The 26,925-nt window shown below is 34.5% G+C and overlaps 2 protein-coding genes across 7 annotated transcripts in view; one reads left to right on the top strand and one right to left on the bottom strand.

Annotated features, from left to right (window-relative positions):
* LOC137827077 (pentatricopeptide repeat-containing protein At4g04790, mitochondrial-like) overlaps nucleotides 1–21,483 on the bottom strand; it is a 35,319-nt gene extending 13,836 nt beyond the window's left edge. For 2 of the 6 annotated variants that reach the window (XR_011083718.1, XM_068633316.1), the window contains exons 1-11: nucleotides 21,097–21,460; nucleotides 20,796–20,849; nucleotides 20,027–20,650; nucleotides 18,738–18,917; nucleotides 15,960–16,024; nucleotides 13,609–13,635; nucleotides 11,147–11,254; nucleotides 10,524–10,637; nucleotides 8,668–8,763; nucleotides 3,191–3,289; nucleotides 2,797–2,916 (exon numbers count right to left, since the gene is read on the bottom strand). Coding sequence is in view for 4 of the 6 variants with exons in the window: in XM_068633316.1 (XP_068489417.1) it covers nucleotides 2,797–2,916; nucleotides 3,191–3,289; nucleotides 8,668–8,763; nucleotides 10,524–10,637; nucleotides 11,147–11,254; nucleotides 13,609–13,635; nucleotides 15,960–16,024; nucleotides 18,738–18,917; nucleotides 20,027–20,650; nucleotides 20,796–20,849; nucleotides 21,097–21,277 (1,668 nt within the window). In the remaining 2 variants the exon portion in view is untranslated. Of the gene's footprint in view, nucleotides 1–2,796; nucleotides 2,917–3,190; nucleotides 3,290–8,667; nucleotides 8,764–10,523; nucleotides 10,638–11,146; nucleotides 11,255–13,608; nucleotides 13,636–15,959; nucleotides 16,025–18,737; nucleotides 18,918–20,026; nucleotides 20,651–20,795; nucleotides 20,850–21,096 lie in introns of all 6 variants that reach the window. The other 4 variants (XM_068633462.1, XM_068633542.1, XR_011083748.1 and 1 more) reach the window with 4 other exon arrangements.
* Nucleotides 21,484–22,764: 1,281 nt separating this feature from the next.
* Nucleotides 22,765–23,596, top strand: LOC137826999 (protein NDR1-like). Its single transcript, XM_068633210.1, has one exon. The coding sequence runs from the start codon at nucleotides 22,904–22,906 to the stop codon at nucleotides 23,528–23,530; it is 627 nt and encodes a 208-aa protein (XP_068489311.1). The 5' UTR covers nucleotides 22,765–22,903; the 3' UTR covers nucleotides 23,531–23,596.
* The last annotated feature ends 3,329 nt before the right edge of the window (nucleotides 23,597–26,925 follow it).

Genomic DNA, 26,925 nt, shown 5'->3' with positions numbered 1-26,925 from the left:
ATCCGATTCATGCATGCGAATTTGGTGATATCCTGCCCTATGTCCACCTTAGAAAAATACTGCGCCCCATATAGTTGCCTTATTCAGAGCCCTGTGATCCACACAAAACCTCCAGCTGCCATCCTTCTTCACGAGGATCACCAGACTAGAATAGGGGCTGTTACTAGCTCTAATTATTCCGCTTCATCATCTCCTCTACCTGTTTTTCTATCTCTGTTTTCAGCACAGGATATCTATATGGTCTTACATTGATAGGATCCGTTCCAGCTTTGATCGGAATCTTATGGTCAATTTCTCTGTTGGGTGGTAGCTGTTTGGGTTCTTCAAAAACCCCTTCATACTCCTTCAGGACGTTCTCCAACTCTGCTGCTTGTGACCCTGTTAAATCAGCAAAATCCTGAATAATTCTGGACTGGTCTAAGGCTGAAACTTCAGCATTTTCTTTCCCCACACAATGGATACTGCTTCAATTTCTTTCTCTATTTTTAGAGCTTTTGGAGTCACCGACATTCGAGCTAATTTGGGCTCTCCCCGGATGTGCACTTGCTTTCCTCCCCTGCAGAAACTCATGGTCAAAGTCTTCCAATTAATTTTCACTTCCCCCAGAGTCGCCAACCATGCCACTCCCAAAATCATGTCCACCCCTCCTAGCTCAAATACGAAAAATTTCTCCTTGATTCCATAGGTTCCCAGCTATATTTCCACCTCCGGGCAACATCCGCTTGCAGATTTTTGGTAGCCATCCCCTAGCCTCACCGTATAAGTGGGTGTTGCTTCAATTTTTAACACTGGCCCCACTGTCAATTAACACCAGTGCGGTTCTTCCCTCCACGATGCCTTGTAATTTCATGGTGTGTGGCTGTGTTAAACCCCCAGCCGAGAAAATTGACAGGTCCATTTTTGGGTTTCCCCTCTCTTCCTTCTCGTCATGACAATTCTCTTCACTCAGATCCCCCTCCTCTTCCGCACAAATCATCACCCTCATATTTTTCTCTGGACAGCGGTGCCCCAGGCTATACACCCCGCCACAGTGGAAGCATCTGCCCTCTTCCCTCCTTCTAACGTACTCGGGGTACGGAAGCGTCCTCGACCCACGGTTCCTGGTGCTCTCCCCTGGCCGAGCCACCCTGTTAGTCGTGGTCGTCTCCTTCCTGGCATTACTAGCCATGCTCGTTGCACTCGATCCACCGCTTCCCCTCGTCACGTCGACGCGACTCACAATTCACGATCGATTAAAAGTGGTGGCGTTTCTGTAACAGTTGTTCCCCTTAATCTCCTCGTTGAAAGCTTCCTCTACATCAAGAGAAATCTCCATTGCTCTCATCACTTCTTTCAGATCATGGGGTCGGATTTGATTTCGAATCCTAGGTTGTAGGCTTGCAAAGAAATAGCCCAGCAGCTGTTCTTCTCCGGTTTGTGGGGCTTGAGATACCAATCCTTCAAATTCTTGGATGTAATCCTCCACTCTCCCATTCTGTTTGAGCTTGGCCAATTTCTCGAAAACGGAGATCCGTTCTTTTCCCCCAAATCTGCGAATCAGAGCTAAAGAAAACTCCTCCCAAGACTGGTTCTTGGAATTCTTTCTCCAGAAAACGAACCACGAACTAGCGCTACCCTCCATGCTGATGAACGCTAACTGTAATTTTTCCCATGTTGAAACATTCTGTACTTCAAAGAACTTCTCGGCCCTAGCCAGCCATCCCATCGGGTCCACTCCCTCAAACATCGGAAGTTCTATTCTCCTAGACCATGGTCTCCATTCTCCTTCCTCCTCCCCCTCCGATTTGTTAATTTGTTTCACCCGCTCATCCCTTCTTTCTTCCCCATTTACTGAACTTTCTCCTCCGTCAGATAATTGGTCCCCCTTCTTGAGGTTCCGCAGCATTTCCTTGATGTCTATGATGTCGTCCTTCAACCCATTAATGTCATTCCTTAATTCCATCATCGCTCTTCCTTGATCGCTGGTCAATTTCTCCAACACACTCGTCCTCTGTTCCATCCTCTAATTTTTTTTTCTCGCCCAAACTCCCCTTCGATCCGGCAAGTCGGACCACTTGTTAGGGACCCCGTAAAAGGAAAACAAGACACACAAAGATAGAGATAGAGATTCTGAAAATTCCTCTGTTTATTGTGATTCACTGTTACAGGAAGACAAGCCTTCAAAAGGGAACAACCTCCCTTTCTCACAGGACTATTCCTGTTGACAAAATCTAATACTCAAAAATTGCCCTTCCCAAAACCTGTTGGTCTTTATTTAAAGACCAACCATACCCCACTAACAACTAACCGCTCCCTTAACGGTTCCTATTATTTCTCCTATGATACACCTTCCCTATCATTTCCCTATTCTTATTTTCTGTTCTAACAGACTGCAAAGTGGTAAGTTAGTTGATGGACTCTTTCTCTTTGAGGATGAAGTTTTAAGGGAAAACAAATGGTCTCTGTTGAAAATTCCTAATGGCTATTTAATGAGAAGGGCTCCAAGTGGGCAGGGTAGTTTTTCCCAAACAGTGTTTTTCTCAAACAGTATTCCTAGTTATTTCTGACATAGTTCATGTGATTTTCCGATAAAACTATCATGCTATGGATTCATGATATCTTTCTAAAGGTAAGCTATGATTGAATATTACATTTAATTTTCAGAAGCCAAATAAATATTGGAGACTGTCAATGTCAAAAGTTACAATAACCATTTGACAAAAACACTAGACAAAAATTAATAAATTTACATAAACATTAGAGTTTGTGCACAATTTCTGGTCATGTATTACTGTCACAACATTAAGCTGAATGTACCTGCATTATATCCTCTTCTGTTTCACAATTGTGAATCAAATAGCAGAAAGTCTGAGAATCAGGCTTTACATTGGCACCTTGCATGTGCTTGAGGACCCTCAACCCACCACTGATGTTCTTCTACAAAATATCAAAATGGTGAAAAAGGATTGCATTATTTGAAACAAATTTCAATATTTTCTTCAATAATGAAGAGAAAAAAGTTCAGAAATAGTATATGCATATAAGATAATATGTCCTTGTGTGTCAGGAGGCTATTTTAACTTATTGTTGAAAATGACAAAAATTGTAACATATTGCGATTGAAATTAATGCCAAACATTAAAATCTAGCTGGAAAAATGGTTGCAAGATTGACTAAGAATAAACATATCTTAAAAATCCAAGAATGTCACCTCTCGAAAATATCCTGCCATTATAGCATTGTACATGTTTGTCGTAGGTTTGAAATTCATTTCCTCTAAGTCACCAATTATTTTGTATGCGCCTTCAAACTGCATTCAGTAAATACAAAATAAGTTTGCTGCATATTTGACACATTGACACCAATATTAGACAAAGAGTTTGAATTTCTAAATACTAGATTTCTTTTCTATTTTTTTTGTATTTCTTTCAGCTATATATATATATATATATATATAGAGAGAGAGAGAGAGAGAGAAAGAGGCAGACAAACACATGCATTTGCTAGCACACACCATCTTGTTCTTTAAAAGAAGTATGTCCCCAAGCTACACCTTGGATGTATTTTAAAATAATTATAGTCATAATTAGCTAACTTACCCCCTTTAAAAAAACAAGTTGGTGAATGTTAGCAACTCCCTCTTATTTATATAGAAAATCCCACTCTTCACTATTCGATGTACCTTGATTTGTACCCTAGAGCATTGTTCAAGTGAATTCAATCAATAATATTTCATGTTCAAGTTTTACTTTTAAGCATGTATGTTTGATTTTCCAATGGGAACTATCAAAATTGATTTTGCCTCCTTCAATTGAACAACAGTGATAGAAAGTAGCTTTTTGGTTAGGTTAAAAATTTACACAAAGGTTTGTAACAAACCAGCTTTCAGGTAAAAAAATTCAAACATAAACCTCTTTGCTTTGAAATGAACTTAAACCAAAATTAATGCTGCATACATTCACCCGAACACACTATATCTATTTCAAGATAATTGATTATGAGGTCATTTCTCACAAGGAGTAGTTTTGAAGTATACTGTGTGTATATTCAATACCTCTGTCAACATAACACCAAGGAATAGAATTTCCTCAACTTTTACAGGACCTTACTAGATCACGTTTCAGAAAACATACCACTTGAAAAGGATTAATCTGAATAAGAGTAGATTTTATCAATTGCAAAGACATTTATAGAATCTTCAAATAGCTTCTAACAGCACATTTAATATCTTACTGTAGCTTATTAACTATATCTTCTTTTAAATCAACACACCTCCTAAAGTTGGTGAATGGATATCTATCATTCCCACCTTGCATGTGAGATCATGAAATCATTCAGTGGAACATAAGAAACAGTGATAAGGCCATTGTCCAGTTTTTCTTTAGTAAAAGTGTCCGTCTATCTCTATATGCTTGGGCCTATCAAACTGAACTGGATTGTGAGCAAAGTTAATAGCTGATTAATTATAACAATAAAGAGTCATAAACATTTCACATGTCACATTAAGATCTTTGAGAATAATTCTCATCCATAACAATTCACACACCCCATGTGTCATAATTCAGCCTCTACACTAGACCTTGCAACAACATTTTGTTTCTTACTTCAACAAGTCACCAAATTTCCACTCAAGAACATGCAATATCTTAAGGTGGACTTCCTATCTGTGACAGGCCCTGCATGATCAACCGAGTATGCACCTCCATTTTTCAATTTTTCATTCTTCTTAAACATTAATCCCTTTCCTGGACTTGTCTTCAAAATATTGATGGATTTTGTTCACAACACTCCCCTTCAAGTTCATGATCTCCTACAACATCCATGTCATCAACATAGACCAAGAGTAGAGTAAGTTTACCTTCTGAGGAATGCTTGATGAACAGAGCATGGTCATCTTGACTTTCCGATATCCCACAGAGATCATAACTTGAGTGAGTCTACCAAACCAAGCACGGAGTGACTGCTTAAGTCTATACAAGACTTTCTTCAATCTACAAACTTTATTCCCTTATCATTCCTTTATTCAATAACCTAAAACATGGAGAAATTTGCATGTAGACTTCTTCCTATAAATATCCAAGCAAGAAAGCATTTTTCACATCAAATTGTTGCAATTCCCAACCAAAATAAGATGTCATTGAGAGAATGATTCTAACAGTACTCGTCTTTGCCACCAAAACAAAAGTCTCCTCATAATGAACACCATACGTTTAAGTATTCCCCTTAGCAACTAACCTTGCTTGGTAGATCTAATGTGCAGTCAGACTTATACTTCACATTATAACCCCATTTGCATCCTACTGCCTTTTTATCCTATAGGCTATCAACAATCTCATATATATTGTTCTTTTCTAAGGGATTTAACTCTTCATTCATGGCTTGAACCCACTTTTTATCCTTCAATGCTTCTAGAACAAATGTAGGGATTCTAATTGCATCAATGGCAGAAAGGAAGCACAAATGCTACATTGAAAGGTGTTTAGTAGTCACAAAATGAAAAATAAGATACTTGGTATAGGATTGAGTTTCTTTTCTCAAAGCAATGAGTAAGTCATCAAGTTAAGGTTCACAATTAATATTCAAGGAATTTTCTAAAGGTTTAAGGGTGTCAAAAGAATGAACACTGAACCCTAACTCAGACGATTGGATTTGTTCTTAGATCAAGTTAGGCTGCCTTTGTATCCTCTGATAATGTATAAGAAAGAAACTCTATGGATGATTAATTTATCAAGTTGACTCTAACTCGGGAACAAAGTTGCCTTTGTAAGGAGTAGCAACAAAGACATCCATACAGGTGTGTCAGGAGTAGTGTCAGTAAGAGACAGATCATGTATAAAAGGTACAGTGGATAACTCGAGATTCAAAAGACTCATCCTTTATAAAACTCTCCTCCTAAAGTTGAGGACGCATGTAAAAGGATTTGTTTCATTAAAAGTAAAATCCATAGAGGTAAAAAATCTTTTGACTTGGAGTATGGTAACAACGATCGATATCCCTATTTATTAGAAGCATAAGTAATGAATATGTATTTAGCAACTCTAGGATCTAACTTCCCACGAAAGTCACTATGAGTATAGACAAACACAACACATCCAAATACCCAACTATGAAAACTAGAGAGATAAGGAACAAATGGAAAGAAGGAAAACATAGACTCAATGGGACAAAGGTCATCCAAAACACGGGAGGGTAAGATAGGCAACAGTAGTGACAGCCTTGCCCTGGTAAGATTTAGGGGACATACATCTGGAAGAGAAGTGTTTGTGCCACCACAAGAAGATGCCTATTTTTTCTTTCAGCAATCGCATTTTATTGTGGTGTATTTACAAATGTGAATTCATGAACAATACCACTTTCGGAAAGGAATTTAGACATGTCATGATTTACAGATTCTCTCCCATTTCAAAATTGTGCTTTCATCATAAGAATTTGAAAAATAAGGTCAAAACTTCAAATTTATCTTTCATAATGAAAATCCATGCAACACAACTAGACTCATCAATAAAAGTGACAAACTGATACTATCCTTAGTTCCCAAGTTGTCAAGGCAATACAACCCTCCATATTCCTTAATAGTTCAATCGTCCTCTTCATGGCAAGATCATGAAAAACACATTGTGTGGGAAAGAAGGTTACAGCACAATTTAGGTCATGAGTAAAATTTTAAACAAATATAAGGTTATCAGAAAGTTTTGGAACATGAAGGACATCTTTAAGGCTGAGGGATGGCAAAAGAGAAATACTACCATGTTCATTTATTGGGATATAAGTTCCATTAGCAACAGTAATATGGTTACCGGAAAGAGAAACATATGATACTAAAAGAGGTGAATGAGAGGTCATATGGTCTGTCGCACTAAAGTCTAGAATCCAAGAGTCCTTACATAACAGTTCTACAAGCATTAAAAGAGGAACTCGACTTCTTACCATTCATGGTTAGAGAGCAAATACTAGAAGGTCACTTAATGATAAAATCCATGAGAGATTTTAGATATTCAATCTCAACACACAGTTCAGGCATTCCTTCAGAGGACGCAATAATCTTGCTAGAATTTTCAAAATTTGAATTAGCCTAATAAGCCTTTCTTGAGGGAAGATCTTTTAGTTTTGCCCGACGAATGAGAGTTTTCTCCTTTCCATGTAGTTTGAAGCAAGTCTCCTTAGTATGACGAGATTTCCTCCATTAAGTATACCAATGATCCTCCTTACCTTTTAAGCTGACTTTTATGTTTCCAGGATTTGAAGTCCTTGGTTTGCAAGCCTTTAAGAGAACAAGGAAGCTCCTTTAATAGAAGGCTCATTCATCATGACCACTCAACGAGTCTCCTCACCTCAAACAATGTAAAAGGCAACAAAAAGAGAAGGAAGTTTGTCCCAAGAATTTGTGCCCTAGCTAGGTCATATTCAAGATTTGATCCTGATAAGAACTTAAATACATGAGATCGTTCAACGAACTGAGCAAAAGTGATAACATCCCTATTATTTTCAAGCTTCAAATTTTGATATTTGTCTATCTCAATACACAGACCCTTCAACATTCCATAATATTGTACAACTGGTGGGATACCCTACATGGCATCAAAGATCTAGCTTTCTAACTCAGCATGTAAAGATAACTTGTCGAATGGAATAGGTATTTGCAAAGTCTTCCCAAATTTCATAGGCACTGAAGTATAATATATAATTCTATTAATCTTTGTAGTCATGGATCCCCATAGTCATGTAATAATTCACGAGTCCCAAATTTGGAAATTAGGGTAGAGATATGGCCTCTCCTTAAAATATGGTTGAGCCTACTCGTACCTTTGAGTTACATCTGATGAAATGAGCCCACTGGATATAATCTCAACCAAAAAAACAGCTATCATCAAGCAAATGTTCAAGATAAACATCGCTTAGTGGAGTTGCCATGCCAAAAAGAATGGTTCCTTAGCCCCCTCCTAAATAGAAAAAGAACAATGAATAGCAAGAACAAAAAGAAAAAGAATAAACAATGTCGTCTGTGAACACTACTCCTTTTTAAAGAGAGACACGCAAGTCGAGTCAAAAGTAGAAAACGGTGATAGACCAAGTGACTTCAGCGATGCAAGCGACAACGACAACATCTGCCAAATGCGCCATCACAAACCAAAACTTTGTGGCACACGAAAGAAGACACGAGTGTAGGCATGTGACAGCTTTGACGGTCGCATGACTCTCAGGATGGACAAATCAAAGGATAGCAAATCTCCTAGTTAGATCTTTCATCTGATTGAAGGCTTTGGCAACGACCACTAAATAACAATGACAAAGTTGGTTCCTAAGAAGGACGTGGTGCAGTTCAAGCAACCCTAATAATCAAAGGAAATGGGTGCACTCCAGGGAACTCTAAAAAGGAACCATAGCTATGACGGTAAAGAAGAAATGAAAAAGCAGAGCCCCCAAGATCGAGAGTGCTAATACCAGCTTGAAAAGTATTAATTTGAATAAGAGAAAATTTTATTCAATTCATTGATCTAAAACAGTAGATTAGCCTCTATACATATACACAGAGAACTCAAACCCTAACATAAGGATTACAAAGAGATATATAGAATCTTCTAATAGCTTCTAACAACACATTTAGTATCCTATGGTAGCTTATTATCCATAATGGCTTATAAATCAACATAGTCATGCACCCATGTAAACAAAAAAGATCCAACTTACATCTTTTATCCTCACACAAAAGTGTACCAAGCACCTGCCTATTTCACCATTCAACTTCAACTGATAGCGACATATTATGGAATGGATTCGATGCACCTTCATTTTTAGTCAAGCATGGAAAAATAGAACAAAAGATATCAGCACGATATGAAGAATACAAGGTTAAAACAATTAAAAATTATACACAATTAATTTCGACTTAAAATAATGAAGCTCTCTTGAAATATAAAAAATTGAAAACTTCTCAACAATATGAATGAAATTTCATGAAAATACAAAAATGGCAAAATAAAGATAAACTTCTTGATGTAATTCTTATTTATGTACAGATATAAAGAAGGAATTTCTCGTCCAATAACACTTTCCTCCCATCCTATGTTGTGGAAATCACTTAGTCTTTTGCAAAGGTATTGTAAAAGATTAGTTCGCCATTTTATGATAGATGGGAACGAACGTTGTGAACAAAACAATTCGTTTTCTTTATAATTAACTATGAATTCACCATGCCTTGGACCTTCACCTTGAATTTTAAGCCATTAAGTTGAAAAATGTAAGGTTGTATTAGAGACTCCATGACCAATTATTCGAAAATTGTGATTGGCAACCCATTCTCTATACATATATTTATATTATATACAAGCTAAAGCACAAGCTATGTCATTGAAATCTCAGTTGTCCAATTCGTTTAAGTTTCAAGTCTGTTTAGCCAACTTAGCTTGTTCGTGAGCTGTCTCTGTATAGAACTATTCACTTTGACCTATCTCTCTCATGCATTTTCATGAGTTACAAGTTTTATTTTGGATGTATTTAAGGACCACATTATTTAGATTAAGGAGTTTAAATCAGCACCATACTCTTCACATTCTTTTATTCAACATATTCCAAAACCATTAGTGAAATAATTCGCACCTATTCTAAGGAAAAAACACAAACTATCCAAAATCATTCATCTCTAATTTGAAGACAATTAAAGTGATCAATCATTTTAAACATAAGACAAATAAAAAGTTTACCCTTTGTAAATTACAATCATAACAAATTAATATTTCTACAGATTTATTGCAAACAAAGTCGTTTTTTTATAGATAAAGGGTTAGGTACATGTATTTATGTTCTTAAATAATCAATCTAATAGACCTTGATCATGAAAATAATTATTATACATACTATAATGCACTTCAAAATCATATGTTTGATTTCTAATTAGAGAAGTTTTTTTATATAATTCATATGTATTACAGGTTTGTAACAAATATAAATTTTATAATCATGATGATATAATAAAAAATAATGGCATTAATGCAATATAATTTTTATTCTTAGTACATCTAGACATCGTTTAAGAAATTGAATTCCTACTATTTGTAATGACTTTTTACTAGAGTTCTTGGTGATTTATTGTTTCATAATGTTAGACATATTGTATAAATAATTCAAAATGTAATTTATAAATAAGTTCTACAAGGGCTTAATTTAGTGCGATCAAATATTATTTGCAAATTCATACATACTTGAGATAGACAAGTTCGAATAGACAAAAAAAAAACTTTGTTTAGTTTTCAATACATTCTATTCTATAACTAATAATTTCTAAGATGCCTCTAAGCACACATGTGTATATCTCATATCAATTAAATGTCTGCACAGTGTAGTTTTGGACAATAGTCTGTCGTTTGAGCCCTAAGGACCTTACCAAAAAAAATAGTTTTGCAGACTAACACATACACAACATTGACTACCAGGGAATCTATGGCCAAAATTTGATTACATATGCTGTTAGAAGAGATTAATAGATTATTTTGTAAATTATCAAAAAGAAGAAATAGATGACATGTTGCAAGGAAGATGAGATATACCAAAATGTATTCATAAGATTCCTCACAGATTTGTAATATGAATTGTAACACGTCAGTTGACAAGTAAAAGCCAGCATTACACATTTGTTCAACAATATCTAGAGCATCTCCCACCTGCATTGTAAAATAAAAGGCAAAAAAAATAATATAAATACAATTTGCAAGCTAAGTTGTCGTATATGAATAACCTAAGTATTGCCCTTCTGCTAGTTTTCTCACTTCAGAGGATAAAAATCGAAAAGATTCTATGTATACACTTCCTATTTCAACCAACTTCTCATGGATTTTCAACCTTTCTTGCACCTAACCTTGTAATCAATGTTATTTTAAATATTGACCATGGAAAAGAGGTTTTAGCTTCTTTCAAACTATTGAACTAGTGTATAGTAGGTCCTTCCATACTCAACTTGGTCTATTCAATCCTTAGATCTTAAATAGTTTTCTACATTTCAAAAATGCTTTTGAGCCCATGTCACACTTTCCACATTCTCAATAGAGCTCATTACTCTTCTTGTCAGCATTTTCCTTCAAGCTTTTTTTCTTCTCTTCTTTCCTTCTCATGGATAGAGTTTTTTCAAGCCAAGTGATGCCTACAACATGAGGATGAATAAAAAGAGGTATACCTTGTCTAAACCACAGAAATGCAAAATGAGCTTCTCATATGATGACGATGAAGGCAGAACTTCCAGTATTCCAAGCATATTATTGACTTTCGGGATGATGTCCTCAACCTTCAAAATTACCAAAGGACATACATAAGAAAACATACAACTACTTAAGTCCAATATTATCCCAAATAACATAATAAATAAAACAAAAACTTGCAAACAATCGTAATTGTGGTCAAACTCATCAACATAATGTGTTTTTGTTGTATAGAAGCACAATGGTTTAAAACCTCATGGCAGTGAAGAAGGATTAAAGTAGTTTCTGCACAAAACATGAGTTTTTTGTTTTTAAAAAAAAATGTTATGGCATCACTATGTTGTTGGCACAACAAATAACATCAATTGTGTGCAGCATTTCAAAATATCATAAAAAGAGAAAGAATATAAAAACAAGAGTTGGGGAACCACACCTTACCCACAACTAGACCCTAACGCTATAAAAGGATAAATCAAATCTATCCCTGAAAACCTCAACACAAATGAATCTTGGAACACTAGCCCACCAAGTATAGCCCTGAGATCGTATTATTGTTGCATACAAAACAATTAAGCTATCTACTAGGAATGATGGAAGGGCTAGACTAAGCTCAACTAACAAGCACGTTGACAATCATACTCAATACATAGATTGGACCATCCTTTGGAGACAACAGCTTCCATAGCTAGAAATAGCCTTATGAACACAAGAAATAGCCCACAATGGAATAAGGATGTTCTCTAAAAATGACCCTGCAACCAGATCTACCAATGGCACCTTTAGCTGCCCCATGCAATTTTGCATTTGAACCAAAGACATGGAGGATGCCAAAAAACAGGAACATAGACCTAACCTTTCTAGGTTGTATATCAGCCCAAATCTTTTAAGGATCATGAGCTCTTGCACACTAGACTTCATGCATCTAGTATAGCAGTTGCCAGCCTCATTAAACTAAACATAAATACTAAGAAGTGAACTTTAAACCTAACTCAATCTTACAAAACCGACTTGAAATCCACTTTTTAATATGGTATCAGAGTCTATCCTAACAAGAGTTTGTTGGGTCTATCGTGCCACTCACTATAAGGCTGTTATTGGACTACACATAAATATCTAGTCACACGCATGAGTTAGCAGCCTCAACATGAGCAGGTGTGTTGGAGATCCCACATCGGCTAGAGATAAGGACATTTCATACAAAATAGACCTTGCATTTACTTTATCTATATAGTTTTTGTGATCCCTAAAGAAAACCTAAAATAACAATTTTAGCTTGTGCACAAAAACATGAGTAAACCATGACAAACTGTGTCAAGGCTGACCTAAAACGACCAAACCATGCCCAAGAGGATTGATTCAAACCATATAGAAACAGATAAAACTTACAAACAAGACAAGAATCACCAAAAGCAATAAAACCAAGGGGTTGATACATATAAACTTCAACCTGCAACGTACAAGGTAGGAAGGCATTTTTTATATTCAAATGATGAAGAGGCCAATGATGAATAGCAATCATAGGTCGAAAGAGGTGAATAGAAGTTTGTTCGGTGACAGTAGATAAAGTATCCCCATAATCTAGAGCAAAAATTTATGTAACTCTTCAAATCATAATAGCAAGTTCGTGTGCATGAGGCGTGTCCAAAGGAACGATTGGAAGAGAATATGATACTTGAAGATCAGTTAAGTGATTAACAACGAGTTTTATGATCATCTTTGGTATTGGTGCAATGGAGGTGGCGAAGAAAAAATTAGTTGAGTGGAACACGCAAGATGCCTAAAGAGTCTGCTACAAAATTGGAATCCAATATAATAGAAGTGGAGAAGGAAGTAGTCTCAAAAAAGGTACATTAACAAAGATAATATATTGTTGAAGGGTACGAGCAATGTCAATCAAGTGTGATTGGCAAATTCTGGTGTGTGAGAGCAAGTTGTTTGATGAAGAATAGCTTTGAATTCAAAAAAGACTAAACTCGTACAACACATTTCACGAGCATTGTCAATTTGTGAATTTTAAGAAGGATGCCAAATTGATTTTGAATTTCACATGAGAAACTATGGAATATAGAAAAAACATCAAAATGAATTTCCATTAAGAATAACTAAGTACATCTAGAAAAACCATTAATCAAACTAAATAAGTAATTAAAAACCAAGGTTGAATTGACAATACTAGGACACAAATATCTGCATGAACCAAATCAAAAAGGGGATGAAGCACTTTTACTAACTCGAGGACCATAGTTACGATGAGTGTGTTTACCTAACTACAAGGACTCACATTGAAAAGACAAATGGTAAGGAAAACTTGAAATCATAAGATGCATTTTGGCAATACTAGGATAACCTAAGTGTTGATGCTGAGGGGCTTGAGAAGCAATGCAAATACAAGAAACCGATTGTGATAAATAGTATAATCTTCAAGACTAGGATGTCCTACTCCAATCATTTGCCTGAGATGTTGATCCTGTACACAAACAAAATTTTGGTCACAGGTGAGTTTGCTAATGGAGATTAAATTAACAAGACAACCAAAAATATAAAATACAAAATCTAAGGTAAGATTAGGAATTTGAGGAATGCCATGAACTTTTATTTGAGAGCCTTATGTTATGGTAACAAAGGGTAAAAAATCCAAAAAAAGATAGATGAGTCAAGGGACTTATTATCAAACACATGATCCGATGCACCAAGGTCAAGAATCCCAGGTCCAAGGGAAGAGGACTAGGAAACAAAGGCTAAGGGATTACCAGATTGAGCAACGTCAGCGACAAGTTGTGTATGTTGCATGGTTGCCTTGTATTGAAGATACTCATTATAGGCATCAATAGAAATTGAAACCTCAGCAGATGCTTTACGAGAAACGACATGAGCAATATTAGTGGTATTGGGTTGTTGTCATGCCTTTGTACAACAATCTGCCTCAATATGGCCATATTGTTGACAATAGTTGTAATGAGGATGTCGACCACGATAACTAGTCCATCGACCCAGTTAGAAAAGTTGGGGTAAAAGGTAGATGGATTTATTGAAAGGTCAAGAGACTACCCAAACGTGTGAGGAACCAAGAGGCAAAGTAATATTCGTAAACATTGTCATAAAAATGGAACAACAATATTGAATATTTGATTGCGGACAGATTCAAACTCGAGGAAGTCTAGCCAATGCAAGAACCATAAAAACTTTCCACGTTGTTCAGCATACTTGTTTGCATCATTAGTGAAAGGCATAAGGGCATCATAATCAACAATTAAGCTATCGAGCTTACCAAGATAGGTTTGCATATCATGCTCTTCAAGCTTTATAGAAATAAGGTCAATGACAACATTGTAAAGACAATGAACATCATTGGAATAAAGTCACTTGGCTTTGTTCCATACCTCATAACAAGTAGTAAAAACTTGATATTGGGGATACAATTTTCCATCAATAGAGAACCAGAAAATTCTACATAAAGAGGCATCAATTTGCTTCCATCAGGCTTGATCAATGCCAGGAATATGTTTGGCTTGTTTGGTCAAGTGGTTGCCACGACCTTGACCCTAGAACCACTACTAAACAGTAGTTGCTCAAGATCTGGAGTTGCTTGCTAAGGTAAGCTTTTCACATGGAATCAACAGAACAATGTAGAAGTCACTGCAGAAGTAATATTTAAGTGTGTTGTCAAAAGCCATGGAATAGTTGTGTACTCTACGCTCTTTGTTCTTTACTTTATTTATGTCAATGCGAAGCCATAAATGGCTAAACACCTAGTTAGAGGTTGATGTAACACTCGAATCATGTACTTGCCCCAACTTTTGCAACAGTTGAGGTCATGTTGAACATGAATGTCGCACCAAAGCTCACCAGCAATATCAGGCAGCCAATGTGGCCCATGCCACCACTTCTACTTCAGATATCACAATGTATCATGAGCTTCTCAAACTTCAAGCAACCAATCAACATGCATCTATTTCAGCTGTTGTGACCCAATCTAGTAATCTTCTAGCTTTAGTTCATCAATTCTCCTATTGGACCTTGGATGCTCAATTTTGAGGTCTCGGATGTGAAACATGTGAAAGGTCCAAATACCCTCACGTAATGGTTTGTAAGGGTATTTTGGGGTTTTAGGTTTTAAGCTATATTTTATATAACACATTGTCAACACGTTTCATTGTCACCACTCTCTCCTCACCACAAGCCTCCTTCTCCAACAACCACCTCTCTAATGCAGTCTTTTTCTTTTTTCTTATTCAGTCCTTTGTCTTACACTTGCCTTTATCTTAGTTTTTGGTTTTTTAATTTCTTATTTAGTATCTATTTTTTTATATCAGATTTTTATTCAGTTATTTGAAAAAAATGTTGTTTACTTATTCGATCTTTTTATTAAGTTCTGAGTTCTGCTTGTCTTTCTCTCAGTTTCTAATTTTTTAATGTCTTATTTAGTTTCTGATTTTGTTATGTTCTGCTGCCATTTTCATTTTTAATTGAAGTAATGATTTTTTTATTAAGTGTCTTATTTTCTTATTGAGCTTTCGATTAGTATTATTAAGAATTAGAGAATTATAAATTGATAATTTAGGTTTTATATTTGCTTTTACTTAATTATTTAATATATATATATATATAATATTAGAATAGCGGTCATCCCGCTATCCCACTTTTGGGGCCAGCAGTTCGACTCTGATATCCGGGAATGACAAATATGGTTCTAGGATAGAAGAAAACTTGTTGGCAGGCAAAAGCGCATCAAAGTATAACATAGCATCAAGGACATTTACCATAGCATTCATGACATGAGAAGTTCCTCACCGCTAAATTTGGAATGCTAACAGCATAACTAACAATGAAGTTTGAAATATTATCTGCATCACAATCTGCATCACAAAAGAATCCATCATGAAAATCCTAAATTTTACATGCCACAAACTTAAAGAGGAAGATAATACTTGATCCTTCCGTAGGAGAACAGATTTTCACCATCCATTCACATTCCAAATAAATATGGGCAAAGTATTAGAAGAACATAAATTAGTACATATGCAACTTCAACAAAGCTTCAAGAAAATATATATCTATATATACACACAATAGATCTCTACCTTAAAGAACAATACATTATGAATTAAGAAAATTAAAGCCATGTTTTTTTTCTAAAGCTTCAATAATTTGCAAAGTGAAACTTGTTTATGAATATATGTGTACTTGTATATTAACCCTTACTAGCCCAAAAACATTAGGACTACAATTTTAAACTAATTTCAATTTCTACAATTCTAAATAAAATTATGTTGTAAATAGCATATTGTTAACGTAAAAGATATTCTCAATATCTCCATAGTACTTAAAAAAAAATCTTCAGAATCTTCCTATTCATTTCAACATATTTTTATTTCCATTTTAAAAAGGTTTTGGTTATTATAAGCACTGATGATGAGGATGTAATTGATATGATTGATATCAATAAAATAATTATTTATTTCTAACATAGTTCAAGTTGGTACCAGAGCTTTGTTTCCATTGCCTAGTTAACCGCCATTCTTAACCATCATCGTTGAGGTTAGCGGTGGGCGAGAAAAGTATGCGTAACTTGCTACCACCACACACAAGGTCTTTGGGACCTCTTTAGCACCAATGGCAACGTCTCATTTGACTCTGATTTGGTTGTTTCCAAATAGGCCTTTTTCTGGTTAAGAGTTGAATCTTTATTATTTTTTAGTAGTGTGTTTTTCAATGTTTAGTATGAAAGCTTTCAAAGAGGAAAATAATCATTTGAAAACAATGATTAAATCAATGACTAAACTCTCTAGATTGTATACCCTACCCAGAAAGATAAGAAAGGTAAGAGTACATATAATACTAATGAACCTTTTTCTCAAGGTGTTTGGATTCTTGATTGAAGAGCAACTGATCACATAACTCCTTTTTCGAAGCTCTCCAATTCATATGTCAAAATGACCAGAGAACAACTTCTTACAGTTGCAAATGGTGATAGTATAACCATATGCGGATTTGGCAATATAACTTTAGAATCATCTATTGTATTAAAGTTGCAAGTTGCAATCTTTGTCTTTTGATTGATGTCAATTAGGTAAGCATATTTATAGTTCCTTTTCCAATTACACTATTAGTTGGGCTTTGTCCCCTTTTTGTTATTGTAGTCCATTCAGATGTTTGGGGTCCCAGTTCTATTTTTCAATCTTCTTTTCACGAAATCAAAAATCAATTTGGTGTCCCAATTTGAACTTTGCAAAGTGATAATGTGTTAGGTTCCCAAACAGAAAACCCAGAATCCCTCCCAAACACAACAAGAAGAAAGAAAACTCTGTTTTATTACAGTGCAGAACAGAACACCCAAAAGGGTTACAAAGGAGAATAGCTCCTTTCACACAGGTTTAATCCTGTCAACTTCTTACAACAATTCAGATCCCCTTCCCCACAGCAGGTTGGTCTTTATTTAAAGACCCCCTCACCACAACTAACTAACCCAACAACTAACTAAGCCGCTCAACCCTTATTTTTAAATTTCCTTCTATGATACACCCTCCAAGTGCTGTCTTTATTTTCCTGCCTAACATAATGCATGTGAGTATTTGTTTACTCAATTTCAGACATTTATAGCATCTCATAGTGTGTTGCATAAAATATATTGTACTCATACACCCCAAAAAAACAAGAAAAACAAATATCTACTTGAGACCCCACCTGTACTCTTTTTAACCTCTAGTTTTAGTATATTTGTCGAAGATAACCTTGTCCCTTTGAAAAGCAAGAAACATAATGTTTTAGCTAGGTTCAGCACAGAGGCAGATTAACCAATTGTTGTAGCCAATTAGGAGCTTATATATGACTCAAACAATTGCTTCAAGAACAACAGTTTGGGGAGGTTATACAATTATCACTTCTATGTGATAATCATGTTGTCATGCATCTAACTTCAAATCCAGTACTACATGAAAAGATAAGGCATATTAAAGTTGATTATCATACTGGGAAAGAAAAAGTCATCTCCAAGGAAATGTTTACTAGCTCTATCAATTCCCACAATCAACTAGCAAACATATTCGCTAAGTCACCAGGTGGTCCTCAAACTATCTACATATGTAACAAGCTTAGTGCATATGACCTATATCCTCTATCTACATATGTAACAAGCTAAGTGTATATGACCTACATCCTCCTGATTAAGGGGGAATGTTAAAATCTTGTAGATATGTTAGAATTCTACATATATAGTAACTAATGATATTAGTATCAATTAGATTGATTCTATAATTTTGTTATTAGTCTAAATAAGGCAACTAAATATTCTACAATCATGTTCTCTCCTCAATAAATTGAATAGCTCTGTTGTAGTTTAAAACACAAAATTCTTCATATGTAATCTCGGTTTCTATCTTTTCAACACTATATCATAATGATAATTTTACAAACCAAACACATCAAATATCTAAATCCCAAGAAAAACACAGTTGTAATATAAAGTGGAACACATATATATACCTAAGGTCTTATCTAATAAACAAAAGAGTGCACCACGTCTAATTCCATCTCCAAAGATGTTTAAAGAAAATAAGATCATAATCATACCACGTGCTCTCAAATCCAAAAGTATATCCTCTGCAACAGATTCCAGCTGGAGCCTGCCTAATGATTGGAATATATTTTCAATAGATTCTGCTGATAAAAGCTTGATGATGTCTATATTCTTCACCACATCCAAAAGCTGCATCTTCCGATCACTTTCACAAAGAGCCATCAAGTAACTTACTGCAACAGCAATTGATTTTAGCTGAGTTTTGTCTACCACGTGAAACAAAAATGTTATACAAAAATGTTGCTTGGACTTGGACATAAAAATACAGAACAAGATGAATTGTTTTGCATACACTGATTTTCAAATAACTATGCTTAGCACAGTCACTTCTATTATTAGGAAGCTGGAGGCCAGCAACATATTTCGAATACAATTTAGTGCAAATTCAGTTTTCTTACTGTGTTTCTAACATGGTATGAATTAAGAAAAATACCATTGATTGTAGCACAGGCATAAACATCCATTTCCAAAGCAGTTATCATTTAAAGTGTGTCACTTAGTATTCCCTGGTAGCAAGAACAAGAATATGTCTTATAGAAGGTGTCATTGTGGTCCCTACTACCCTTATTGGTTTAGAGGATGGAAATAAGTTGGTCTTGTTTAATTTAGGGGATTTGGAGGATAATTAATTTTGAAATCGGTGGAACCCCTATACTATTTTTAACTTATTTGCATTCATCTCTTTATATTTTCTCTATTTCTCTTCAACCAAATACCATTAACTTCTATTTTATTTCTTACACATTTCCACTCATCCTTTTTATATTTGTTGAAATACTGACCTATTAAAAGATATTATTGACTAACAAGGAGATATTATTAATCTATGCAATTGTAATGTGATAACAAGTCAGCCATGAACATTGCCTATAAACTGGTAATAATAGGACCAAACATTGAAATTGACAAGTATTTCATCAAAATTAATCTTGACAGAGGCCTTGTGGTTACAATCCATGTCCCTAAGGAACTTCAAATAGCAGATATTTTCACTAAACTGTCTCCTCATAAAAGATTCCAATAATGAGAAATAGTTGGTAAGATGTTTCCCAATCAAATTATATCATATCTCTCTATTAAATATAATCAAATCATATATCCGTACCATAATCAAAGCATATCTCAAACAATTTCCATCCATCCTATTTCTCTTCTCTCGATCAACCAGAGCATAAATGAAAAAAAATAAAGCAACTTACAAATTTCTTACAAGTTGCTTTTAAAATCCTGTACTGAATGTTCAAAATTAGACAAAACAAATCATTAAAATTGATTGACCAACCTCGTAAGGCAGAAGTGTCTTCTCTATCATCGACTGTAATAAACTCACAAATGTCCCGGATCATTTCTTCATTGTCAACTCTTAACCACAGCAACATTTCATAGTAACCCAATCGTGAAGCTGAACCAGGATTCTCAGCTTTGATAATATCAGAGAAAAGTTGAAATTCTTGAACCAAACCCATATCAATTATATACCGAAGAAGTGGATCATATGTTTGCTCTTCAAGTGGAAATCCACAATCCCTCATTAATTTGAAAAGGTGAAAAGCCTTACTCATTTCACTTAGAGCAATGTATTCATCATCAGTCACCCTAGCCTTCTGTACGCACATTCTTATCAGTGTATTGTACTCCTTGACGCCTGTTTTTCGACCCAAGTGACCCAACACATTAACTGTGTTTGTTGTTCCTAGTTTATCTGCACAGAATTTAATTAACCTGTTGAAACGGACATCACCTGAGTATTTAAAAATCCACTTAAGCTTCCGCTCACGCCCTAGCTCCTTTCGTTTGCCCGATAATTTACCATGAGGCATGTCTGGTATCCATGGTATTTCTACCACACTTTTCCATTTTTCTTCGTGATCGACCTCATCATAACCAGACCCCTTGTCCTGTTTAGCTGCAAAAGAAAAAAACAGCACATGCCCAACATTGACACAAAACAAAAACATGAGCAAAAGGCCATTTCAATTCTCTAGGTAACCACGTCACCCGAAGTAAAACACAAGACATGTACTCTGTCAGTAATTTCAACAAACACTTACAGCACAGTATAGCAGAGAGTTGAGCAGTTTTCCCATCTTCGTCGACCAAATCCCCTGCACCAAAACGTTGAAAAAACAACACCATTAGAACCCAAATACCCCAACAACACACCAAAGTAACCCCAAGAAACAAAACAAGTGAAACAAAAGCATTCGCTAGCACAAAGCCCAATATTTTTTTTTTTCAAACTCGTTTAGTTCAAATAAACACAAAACTCATTAACGCAATACGACTCCTCTATGAGACTTAAAATAGATGAAAACATGGGTAGGCATAAAAATTAAAACTTGAGAAGGGTACCTCGGGAAGAGTTACGAGGAAGGTCGAACTCTGAGGAGTGTTGCAGTTCAGAACCAAAACCCACTTCGAATTCAGGAGAAGATTTTCTAAAGGTTTCAACTTTGGTGTCGAGGTTGCGGGTTAACCGAGAGCGGAAGAGGGCGCTGAGAGTGCATAGGTTTCTTACGGTGGGGGCGCGCATCTAAGCTCTGCAACAAGGTAGAAAAATACGAGTTTGGGTGCTTAGCTTTTGTTGCAGAATTGTTAGTTTCGTTCGTTCTAAAAATGCGTTTTGTGTTGCTGTGCAAGCTGAAGTGGGAACCCAACCACTGCATACATGGCGAACATGAACACAGAATAACAAAATGTTGTAACCGAGGGTGTCGGACTAGTGAAAGAAAGAAAATCAAAATAAAAAGGACACTAAATAAATAAATAAAAGCAACAAAATTAACAAATAATTACTTAATGATTAATAATATTAACATTTTAATTGTGTATGTCTTTAACTTTTAACTTAAAGTACAAATACACACTATTAAAATAAGTTACAAAATTACGTATTTTTCTTTAAAAATATAAAAGTATAATTTTTTAAAAATATATTTATCAAACAAGAATTACAACTATCACATTTTAAGAATATTTTTTATATGATTGACTACATAATGATACTTATAGCATAAATCACATGTTATTGTTAGATTTTGTTAGATTGAATGAAAAGAAAAAACAATATTCTATAAATTTAGAATGTCATGGGTGTATGGACAATAAGTGATTTTAATATTTCAGATTATATAGTTATTTTCTATACTCCACGTATATTATTATATGAAGGAATCTTAAACACTACTTCACTTATCGAACAAAACCTACAACTAATTCAAGATTATAGGTCTCTCTTGTTATCAAACTTTCAAGTTTGCTTACAATTTTCTAAATCTAACTTTTATTTGAAAAATGATACCGTTGTTATTGGAAATCGAGATCTGGAAGTGTGTTACGGATTTATCAATCCATAATTGAATCATTTTTTTTTTCGAATGAGGGTGTTTTCCATAAGCAAATTTTGCATAAATTATTGATTTTCGGATTGCTGAATCTGGAAGCCTAATTTTGTTATGGATTGATGGATTTAGAATATTTTTTTTTAATTATGGATTTCTAAATCCATAATGCATATGTCTGTTACGAATTGGTGAATCTTGAATACTTTTTTTGAACGATGGATTTTTAAATGTGAAATACATATTTTGAATTACGGATTGGTAGATCTGAAATTTTACTCAAGTATCAATATGAAATTTTTCCATATTCCATAATCCAGAATGCAAAAAAAATAAATACAGTTCAAGTGCATTTTAGGGTTCTTAAAAAACAATAGAAAGAGTTTGATCTTTGCATAACATTGTGGGGTGCAGGAAAAAAATTAAAAGTACATGAAGAACTACCATCACTAAACCCTAAACCATAGTAATTTAAAATAAACTTGTTAAAATTTAATAATATCGACAACAAGAAAACTGAATAAAATTAAATCGCAGAAATTGAATTAAAAAATATAAAAAAAAAATAACATTCCATAAAAAAAAATGAAAAATAATTATACGAGAATTTAAAACTTATTTGAAAAATGTAATATTTGAATTAGTGAAAAGGAAGAATAATTGAAGATGAAGGTGGAAGACATTCGAAGAGGGGCAGAAGAGAAAAGAATTTCAAACAGCAACACTCCATCATCGATTCCAACCAGCATCTCAGTACATCACCACTGCCCATAAAACTCTCTTCTTCTTTTTCTTCTTCTTCTTCACCAGTCACGTGCATGGCACCTGCACGCCCCGACTGCTGCGCGTGCTGCCTCGCCACCCTCTTCTCCCTGGGTTTCTCAGCGCTCTTCCTCTGGCTCAGTCTCCGCACTCAACCTCCCCAATGCTCCCTCCAATCCCTCTCTCTCCTCACCCAAAACGACACCATCGTCTTCCAACTCTCCCTTAAAAACGACAACAAGGACAAGGGCGTCAAATACGGCGCCGTTCTAGTCACCTTCGCGCTCTTCCTCGACAACACCACCACGCGCCCTCTCACCAACGCCACGCTCCTACCATTCTACCAGGGCCGCGAAAAAACCGCGCGCAAGTGGGGTTCCGCCGTGGCGCCGCACTTAGCACGACTCAACCGCACGGCGGCGGTGAAAAACGGGAATGTGTTTCTGCGTGTGGAGTTCGCGACTAGGGTGAAGTACAAGGTGTGGCTGGCGTTTTACATTAAGCGGCACCGTTTGGCCGGAGGGGCTAATGTTGAGGTTAATGCTAGCTCCGGGGAGAAGGTCGAGCCTAAAGAGATTAGGCTCGGGGACGTTCCTCCAAGGCTCGGGTCCGGAGCTGCGGTGGTTCGGAGTTGGTATGTGGCGGTTGTTGGAGTTCTTGTCACCGGCTTCTTTCTCACTTGAGTTGACCATTGACTATTGAGTGGGTTTTTTAATTATTATTACTATTATTATTGATTGTTGGTTTAATATTTTTTTTCCTATCATTATTTTTTACATTATGAAGAATTCTCATCATCTCACCTTTTGAAAATGAATGAATATAATTTCTTTGAAATTAATATTGACGATCCTATAAAAATAACAAATATAGAACAAATTATAAATGTTAGAAGAAGTAATATAATTTTAATATACTTTTTATGGTTTCTATTATACTACATTATCTAATATCTGTTTTTTTCTTTTACACAAGAGTTTTTAATAAGGCTTCATTTTATTATATATTATTTATCTTTTTAATTTAAAAATATTTATTTATTATAAAATATTTTTAAAACAAAAAGTTATTTTAATGTAAAAGGATATTTTCTTTATTTTTCTTATTCTGGATCTTATATAATTGTTATGTCAACATATTATAAGAACTAAATATTCAACTTTCAACATGTTTTTTTATAAATAAAGAATAATTATGAATAACCAATATTATATGTGCCCATTTAATAATGTAACCTTTTTATTAAAAATTACATATAAAATAAGATAAACATTAAGAAATTACAAATAATTTTATAAAAATAAAAAAAAAATGTATTTATTTTCTTAATCTATATGCTGCAAACTTAAAGGAAATAAAAAAGGAGTGAAAAAGACTATGGTAAATAAAATTATTAGTTTTAACAGCTGGTTACATACTAATAAGAAAATGGGGAGAAACATTTGAATTTGTGCATATGAAGTTATTAATTGTTGCATACACATTATATTGATCTTCCTTATGCCTCTGTCATTTAAGTCTCTACATATTTGCTTCAAAACTTTCTATATCTTTTCATACTGCTTTAATATTTAAACTATTTTATCTTCTTGTTTATTTTGATTAATTCAAAACTTATAATATCCATTACCATACAATAATGGAAGATTGTTAATAATGATCTAATAATAGTCTAAACCTATTAGATTTTTTTTATTGGATAGTTTTGACGTTAACAATATGAATAAAAAATAAATTAAATTTTGTATTAATTAATTGCTTAGGAATAATCCGACATGTGTTTTATGAAGTTGAAGTATAATTTATGTTATTCGAACCTCTTACATTGAAATGCAAAACAGTATAAGTAAGTTGATATATGCATTAATCTTGTAACACGAAGCGTAATAGTTTTAACAAAAAAACTTTGTTATACAAAAAAATCAAATATATTTGGTAATATTTTATTTATATGAATTAATCATAATCATTGTAAACAACTCAACACACTATTTTTATATAATGAAACATATGATTCCGAATAATATTCATAAATCTCTTTAATATATATATATATAACTCAACTAATAACATGAGAAATACAAAATCAAATATATTACTACAAGAAAATTATTAAATAACAATTAATTAAAAATAAAAAATCATTAATCATTATATATGAACTAAACTAGATACTATTTTAATAAACTACACTCCCTTTTATCCAAGTTGACAACAAACTTGTCTCGAACTATAAAGATATGTCTCACTTTAAACAAGTGGTATGGAGAACAACTATTACACATACGAAAGTGACACATTATCCATTACAGAAATAACAATTAAAAAAAGGTGGTCAAAGTTATTGTAAATCTTGGTACCTAAAATCAAGATAAATTTAATTCTTTTTGTAGTTTGCTTGCATTTTGTGGGCAGATGGATCTTTCATAAGATGAAAAATATATACAAAAGCATACACAATGAAGATGTAGTACATACCTTTTGTTGGTGAAAGATAAATGTGTTTAATGAACTATTGTTGCACCTCCTAAATCTTCAATGACTAGTTTGAAAAACCATGACCATGAGTTCTTGTTCTCAATTTCAACTACAACATATTCCAATGAGAGCATTTAGTCATTAGGGTCCCTTCCTAGTGTCGTGAACAGTTCTCCTTCATAATAGCCTTTTAAGAAACACCCATCTGAACCAATGATGAGCCTACATGCCAAAATAATATCATTGTAGGCCTTTAAACAAACATAAATCCTCTTAAAGACTATCATCCCATTACTTTCTTCAACTTTCATTTTAACTGTGGACCCATGATTTGATCTCAATAGCTCATGGGCATAATCATAAATTCTTTTGTACTATTCTTGAAATGAACCATGCACATTCTTGAATGCCATTAACATTGCCTTTATGCCTTTGATCTAGAAATACTTGTGTTCCATTTCTTGACAACTTTATCATGTACATCAAAACTTTTCAATTTTTGGATTATAAAAGGCTTCAACTTTCCACTTAACCATTTAGTACTAAGTAAATCTACTTTGAATTGCCTACTAAAAGTATGGATGTAATTAATTTTCCTTAATTTCATACTAGTTGATGGTAAATGGCCACAATATGCAAACCACTTATACCAGATCCATTACATTTTAACCCTAAATCTTCTATATTGTCATTCTTTAACATTTTGAGATTTATCCCAGAATAAACAACATATGTTTTTATTTCATCTTTGAAAACTTCCTTGTCTATAAAATAGGTCCCTAAATCCCACTTGAAATTGACCATGTTTTTAGGCATGGTAAAAGTAGGGAATTCACCACTACTTCATGGCATGTTATCAACTTCCTCACTCTTATCCACATTATCCAAATCTTCTATCCTGTAGGCCTATGTCATCAATTGGGTTATCATCATTACCCAATGATTGAAAATCTTCCTTGGAATTTGGTTCATAATCTTCCACATTATATCTTTCATATTCATTCTCAGCCTCAACCTCCACAAACAGATTATGACAATCACCTTTAACTTGCTGATAGAAACAATCCAGCCACAAACAACCACATAATAAGGAGGATGACAACTTATAGTATGTTTATGGACTTACTTGCAAATATGAGTCTAATTGGGCTTTTGTTTATCTTTGTATGCCCAATCAAGAGGACAACTCTATGATGAATGAATGTATGAGCATATCCAAGAAGTCCTTCAAGTAATCAAAATATTAACTAGAGCTTAGGTCAAAAGAACACAAGAAGACTAAGTTTTGACTAACTTTAAAAGAGACTAGTCAACATTATTTTTTGGACCACGCTTTAGCTTAAATAATTGTATAAAATAATTTAGGATTTCATGGGCCATGCATTGGGCTTAGTAGCATAAAATAATTGGGCCAAATATTTTGACCAAGTAGTGTAGGTTTTAAGCCTGATATTTGGACCTAGAGTAGAATATAGTTATAATAGTGTAGCAAGAGCTATCTAGGACAACATTTGGACTTCATTAATCCCAATGTAAACCCTAGACATCCAAGTGGAAGCAAGAGGCACACCAAGGAGCTAGCTACACACATAAGACACAT

This window comes from Phaseolus vulgaris, chromosome 11, assembly GCF_000499845.2.
Source record: "Phaseolus vulgaris cultivar G19833 chromosome 11, P. vulgaris v2.0, whole genome shotgun sequence".
In the NCBI taxonomy this organism is placed as follows: domain Eukaryota; kingdom Viridiplantae; phylum Streptophyta; class Magnoliopsida; order Fabales; family Fabaceae; genus Phaseolus; species Phaseolus vulgaris.
This window is presented reverse-complemented; position numbering and strand designations above follow the sequence as displayed.